This window comes from Argentina silus, assembly GCF_951799395.1.
Source record: "Argentina silus genome assembly, chromosome: 13".
In the NCBI taxonomy this organism is placed as follows: domain Eukaryota; kingdom Metazoa; phylum Chordata; class Actinopteri; order Argentiniformes; family Argentinidae; genus Argentina; species Argentina silus.
The window spans coordinates 490,193-497,219 of NC_139667.1; the positions used below are offsets into that span (position 1 = coordinate 490,193).

The window sequence follows — 7,027 nt, forward strand, 5'->3', positions numbered from 1 at the left end:
TCCCCAGGTCCATTCCCCAGGTCCATTCCCCAGGTCCGTTTCCCCAGGTCCGTTTCCCAGGTCCAGTTTCCCCAGGTCCATTCCCCAGGTCCATTCCCCAGGTCCATTCCCCAGGTCCAGTTTCCCCCGGTCCATTCCCCAGGTCCATTCCCCCGGTCCATTCCCCGGCCCGTCAGTCCCCTAGTTTATGTACATAGTTGACAGGGAATGTTCCGCTCCTCGACGCGTCTCCCTCGATGTGGCCGACCTGTAGGGGGCATCATGACAAGGTCACCAGAGAAACACGGACAGAAGATACACAATCCATCATCATCAACATTGGTAAGCTAGCTTCTGGACTCTATGTTGTGTAAATGACCATTAAGATTTGATTTGATTTGATTTAATTTAGTGAGGCAGGAGGTGAGGTAGGAGGTGAGGGAGGAGGTGAGGTAGGAGGTGAGGGAGGAGGTGAGGGGGGAGGTGAAGGAGGAGGCAAGGTAGGAGGCAAGGGAGGAGGTGAGGTAGGAGGTGAGGGAGGAGGTGAGGGAGGAGGCAAGGGAGGAGGTGAGGTAGGAGGCGAGGGAGGAGGTGAGGTAGGAGGCGAGGCAGGAGGTGAGGCAGGAGGCGAGGGAGGAGGTGAGGTAGCACTCACCCACCAGTGGGTGTCCTCAGAGGCTGTGACAACGATGACCTCGTCCTTGAAGAAGGCCAGCTGGTCTGAGCCCACCGCTCTGCAGTCCACCAGAGCCTGGACCCTCCTCTGCCTCGGCCTCTGCTGCGACACCTGAGACGCACACACACACACACACACACACACACACACACACACACACACACACGTTTAGCAAGGATCAATCATCATGAAGGAAATGCACAGGCTCTCTAAGCTGACTGGGGTAGATTTAATTACCGGAGGCATCTCTGCTCCTGCTGATCATGTCCATGTTAGTTACCACATCTCTACTCCTGCTGATCATGTCCATGTTAGTTACCACACCTCTACTCCTGCTGATCATGTCCATGTTAGTTACCACACCTCTACTGCTGATCATGTCCATGTTAGTTACCACACCTCTACTGCTGATCATGTCCATGTTAGTTACCACACCTCTACTCTGCCATGTTAGTTACCACACCTCTACTGCTGATCATGTCCATGTTAGTTACCACACCTCTACTCCTGCTGATCATGTCCATGTTAGTTACCACACCTCTACTCCTGCTGATCATGTCCATGTTAGTTACCACACCTCTACTCCTGCTGATCATGTCCATGTTAGTTACCACACCTCTACTGCTGATCATGTCCATGTTAGTTACCACACCTCTACTCCTGCTGATCATGTCCATGTTAGTTACCACACCTCTACTCCTGCTGATCATGTCCATGTTAGTTACCACACCTCTACTGCTGATCATGTCCATGTTAGTTACCACACCTCTACTGCTGATCATGTCCATGTTAGTTACCACACCTCTACTCCTGCTGATCATGTCCATGTCATCGTCACATTTTCAGACTGCATTCTAACGGTATGTACTTGGTATGTACTTGGTATGTACTTGGTATGTACTTGCTCTACATGATGATAGTATATGTCCCATTATATGAGCCCATCCTCCGATTTCTACCTCCACCAGCCTCCCCTGGTACAGACATACCCTACACTAAGCTCTATAGGTTCCAGTACATGCAGCTGATGTTATTAATAACAGTACACACAGCTGATGTTATTAATAACAGTACATACAGCTGATGTTATTAATAACAGTACATACAGCTGATGTTATTAATAACAGTACACACAGCTGATGTTATTAATAACAGTACACACAGCTGATATTAATAACTACACACAGCTGATGTTATTAATAACTACATACAGCTGATGTTATTACTAAGACAATGTGAGGTAGGGGTACTGTACCATGGCGTTTCTTCGTGGGCGGGGGGCAGGAACCGTGATGGGGGGGGAGGAGGTGGGAGCCGGGGTGGGGGACGGGGTGGGGGTGGGGGACGGTGCCAGGGCGGGTCCGTTACCCAGAAGGCTACAGTACAGCTCCTCCTGGCTGCCGGCACCGCTGGGGGAGGTCTTCCCCTCGCCGCTGGGGGAGGTCTTCCCTGGGGCGTGGCTGCTGGTCCGCCTGTAGGACGTGGTCTTTTCTGAGCTGAGGAGGAGGAGAGGAGGACAGGATGATTAACACACACACACACACACACACACACACACACACACACACACACACACACACACACACACACACACACACACACACACACACACACACACACACACACACACACACACACACACACACACACACACGGTAGGTAGCCAACAACTTTCCACTGGAATGAGTGTTAAAACATATCCAGTATCAATCATATCTCCTCAAAATCTCCTGATCATGAGTATGAGTGGCAGTAACATTAACTAACAGTAACATGAGTATGAGTGTTAGTATTGATGTTAGTTATGTCAGTAACATTAACTAACAGTAATATTATATTAATATAACTAACAGTAACATGAACTAACAGCAACATTAACTAACAGTAACATTAACTAACAGTAACATTAACTAACAGTAATATTATATTAATATAACTAACAGTAACATTAACTAACAGTAACATTAACTAACAGTAACAGTAACTAACAGTAACATTAACTAACAGTAACATTAACTAACAGTAATATTATATTAATATAACTAACAGTAACATGAACTAACAGTAACATGAACTAACAGTAACATTAACTAACAGTAACATTAACTAACAGTAATATTATATTAATATAACTAACAGTAACATTAACTAACAGTAACATTAACTAACAGTAACAGTAACTAACAGTAACATTAACTAACAGTAACATTAACTAACAGTAATATTATATTAATATAACTAACAGTAACATGAACTAACAGTAACATGAACTAACAGTAACATTAACTAACAGTAATATTATATTAATATAACTAACAGTAATATTATATTAATATAACTAACAGTAACATTAACTAACAGTAACTAACAGTAATATTATATTAATATAACTAACAGTAACAGTAACTAACAGTAATATTATAGTTATATAACTAACAGTAACATTAACTAACAGTAACTAACAGTAATATTATATTAATATAACTAACAGTAACAGTAACTAACAGTAATATTATAGTTATATAACTAAAAGTAACATTAACTAACAGTAACTAACAGTAATATTATATTAATATAACTAACAGTAACAGTAACTAACAGTAATATTATAGTTATATAACTAACAGTAACTGGACAATGGAGCTCTGGGTTCCTCCTTTTCTTATGATTATGACGTTGCTGCAGATTGATATTGATATTGTTGAGGGGTTGTGAGGGGTTGTGTTGTTGAGGGGTTGCGTTGTTGATGGTTGTGTTGTTGAGGGGTTGTGTTGTTGAGGGGTTGCGTTGTTGATGGTTGTGTTGTTGAGGGGTTGTGTTGTTGAGGGGTTGCGTTGTTGATGGTTGTGTTGTTGAGGGGTTGTGTTGTTGAGGGGTTGTGTTGTTGAGGGGTTGTGTTGTTGAGGGGTTGTGTTGTTGATGGTTGTGTTGTTGAGGGGTTGCGTTGTTGAGGGGTTGTGTTGTTGAGGGGTTGCGTTGTTGAGGGGTTGTGTTGTTGATGGTTGTGTTGTTGAGGGGTTGTGTTGTTGAGGGGTTGTGTTGTTGAGGGGTTGTGTTGTTGATGGTTGTGTTGTTGAGGGGTTGTGTTGTTGATGGTTGTGTTGTTGATGGTTGTGTTGTTGAGGGGTTGTGTTGTTGAGGGGTTGTGTTGTTGAGGGGTTGCGTTGTTGATGGTTGTGTTGTTGAGGGGTTGCGTTGTTGATGGTTGTGTTGTTGAGGGGTTGCGTTGTTGAGGGGTTGTGTTGTTGAGGGGTTGTGTTGTTGAGGGGTTGCGTTGTTGAGGGGTTGCGTTGTTGAGGGGTTGCGTTGTTGAGGGGTTGCGTTGTTGAGGGGTTGTGTTGTTGATGGTTGTGTTGTTGAGGGGTTGTGTTGTTGAGGGGTTGTGTTGTTGAGGGGTTGCGTTGTTGAGGGGTTGTGTTGTTGAGGGGTTGCGTTGTTGAGGGGTTGCATTGTTGAGGGGTTGCTTACCCTAAAGCATTTCATGACATTGTATCCTGTTTTGGGTATAAATTACCATTAAAATGAGATTTGATTTAATTTGAAGGCGCTGGGTTTGAGTGATGTTGTTTTTGTCCACCAGAGGGCGCTGTGAGACAGGGTTCTGATGGTGACCGCACCTGATCCGCTGCCAGACATCACACAGCAGAACAAGTGCCAGTAACCCAACCCTTAAACTCCAGATAAACACCATGTGACAGAGAGTGAGATCGAGAGGGAAAACACCGTGTTAATACCAAGAGACGGATGTCCTGACAACACACACAACACATCTCAGCCGTGCGGAATGGCCTCGTTAAACACAAATCAATATGTGTTCCTGTTCAAATGGACCAGGGCAAACACAGAACAATAGGAGGAAGTGACATCCATCATTAGCAGTGGAGTTGGCCTCATATTCCTGATATTTGGAACATATCGTCATATTTAGAGCAATAAAACCAACTTCAAGTGCAGTTTCCCACTTTCTGCATGACAAAGAACATCTAGTGTTGAAAACATGTCTGTGTTCCCCCAGACTAACAGACAGACTGACAGACAGACAGACTGAGACTGACAGACTAACAGAGACAGACAGACAGACTAAGACTAACAGACCAGCAGGCAGACAGACAGACAGACTAACAGACAGACAAAGACAGACTAACAGACAGACTGACTAACAGACAGACTGACAGACACTCTGCAGGTCAGTAATTTTGTCTCCACCGTACTTCAGCAATTAACCATATTATCGTATAACATGTTATAAATAATATTGTGAAGTAATATCGTGAAGTAATATTGTGACTAAGATAATGTGGATATGGCCCAACCCTAACTAGCAGTCCAACAGTGTGTGTAACAGTAACTAGTTCAGGTTTAGACCAGTCCAGGTTTTAGACTAGTTCAGGTTTAGACCAGTCCAGGTTTTAGGCTAGTTCAGGTTTTAGACTAGTCCAACAGTGTGTGTAACAGTGTTCCTACCTGACAGGTCCGATGTGGTTCTGGGCGGAGCTGCCGGTGGGGCTGATGATGGGCTTGGGGCTGTCGGACCCTCTGTCAGAACCAGATCCTCCAGACCCCCCAGACCACCCGGACCCAGACTGGCCCTCCCAGGACATGGTCTGTCTCTGCCCCCTGACCAGCCCTCCCTGGGCGAGGGGGGAGCGGGGTGGACGCCCCCCCTGGTTCTCCACCAGCTGGGAGGGGGGGCTGTGCCTGGGGGACTTGGAGTGGGGGGCCGGGTTGGAGCAGCGTCTCTGGGGGGGTTGACCCTCTGACGTGCACACGGAGATCTGGGGGTCCGAGAGACCTGGAGGAGGAGGGGGAGGAGGAGGAGGATGAGGGGATGGGGATGGGAGGAGGAGGGGGGATGGGAGGGAGGGAGGGATGGGTGGGAGGGGAAGGAGGAGGGGGAGAATGGGAGGGGATGGAGGAGGAGGGGGGGGGGGGAAGTAAGAGTAGGCCGTGAGATAAGCAGAAGGATGGACCTAACAAGGTAGAGAAGCAGGAGGATGACCTAACAAGGTAAAGAGAAGCAGGAGGATGGACCTAACAAGGTAAACAGTGATTTGACCGACAGCTTGGAGGTTTTACTGACCACATGACCTGAACAGGAACAGCTCTGGGCCCTTGCTATAGGATTTAACTAGGGCTTAGAGTTTTTCCTAGTCAACTCACATTGTCAGGAAAAACTCCCATCCATATAGAGTCAAATATCTTTGACTAAGTGGTTTAACTGGATAAACATTTGACCCGGTTTCATCCTCTGGCCCTGCTCACCTCTCTGGATGGCCTTGGCCGGCAGCGGTGGCGGCCTGGAGCTGCCAGAGGGGGCGCTGTTGGCCGGAGGGTTGCGGTACAGGAAGTCCACGTTCTCGTAGGTCTTGTTAGCGACGTTAGCGGTAGCGAGGCTCCAGCGGGAGGGGGAGGTGCCTCCGTCAGAGAGGAGGGGGGAACGCCGGGTCCGGGGGAGGGGACTCTGGGGGGCGGGGGGAGGGAGGGGGGAGGAGGGAGGGAGGGAGGGATGTTTATGGAAGGCCAGGTATGACGGTGGTAACAGCATTCATGTGTGAGAGCTGAATTCAGTTCTGTTTTCAATCTCATAGTTTTCTCTTCTTCAGGGCCTGTCTGGGGTGGTCAGACAGGGGCACACAGGGACAGCCGCTGGACTAAACACTAGTTTAACAGTGTGGTTGTACTGTGGTTAGTATGGTTGAGTTGTGGTTAGTGTGGTTGAGTTGTGGTTGGTTTACCCTCTCGTCCAGGTCGTCTTCACTGTCGTACAGGTCCTGAGGCGTCTCCCAGATGTACTCCACGTGGATCTGAGAGTTAAACTTCCCACTCTGGGCCAGCTCCAACTACACACACACACACACACACACACACACACAGGAATAAAACCACATACCACGGTCAATCGTGCATCGAAAATTCCGTATTCAGCGCTGACAGAAATATCATAACAAGACAAGACTATGCTGGCTTCCAGCTTCCAGCTCCAAGCTGTTTAATGTATACCATCAACTACTGCACTTCTACATGATCAACTAACTATCAAAACACCACTGTTAGCATTACTGACTGCATTACTGTTAGCATTACTGACTGCATTACTGTTAGCATTACTGACTGCATTACTGACTGCATTACTGTTAGCATTACTGACTGCATTACTGACTGCATTACTGTTAGCATTACTGACTGCATTACTGTTAGCATTACTGACGGTAGCCAAGCTTATCAGTTCCTCTCCAGGGACCAGGAAACAAGGTCAGGACTGCCACCAGGACAGGAAACAGAGCAGGTCAGCTTGTAGCAGAGAAGACAGCCAGGAAGGACAACGCAACACACAGAAGGCTGGTTCTAAGGTTGGTTCTAAGGCTGGTTCTA

At 46.9% G+C, this 7,027-nt stretch overlaps 1 protein-coding gene across 3 annotated transcripts in view; it reads right to left on the bottom strand.

Moving 5' to 3' along the window:
* asap3 (ArfGAP with SH3 domain, ankyrin repeat and PH domain 3) overlaps window positions 1-7,027 on the bottom strand; it is a 32,082-nt gene continuing 25,055 nt past the window's right edge. For 2 of the 3 annotated variants that reach the window (XM_083683775.1, XM_083683777.1), the window contains 6 exons: window positions 6,391-6,495; window positions 5,918-6,116; window positions 5,120-5,447; window positions 1,911-2,151; window positions 635-766; window positions 1-247 (listed from right to left, as the gene is read on the bottom strand). In XM_083683775.1, the coding sequence (XP_083539901.1) occupies window positions 173-247; window positions 635-766; window positions 1,911-2,151; window positions 5,120-5,447; window positions 5,918-6,116; window positions 6,391-6,495 (1,080 nt within the window). In that variant the 3' untranslated portion in view covers window positions 1-172. The remainder of the gene's footprint in view (window positions 248-634; window positions 767-1,910; window positions 2,152-5,119; window positions 5,448-5,917; window positions 6,117-6,390; window positions 6,496-7,027) is intronic. The other variant, XM_083683776.1, reaches the window with a different exon arrangement.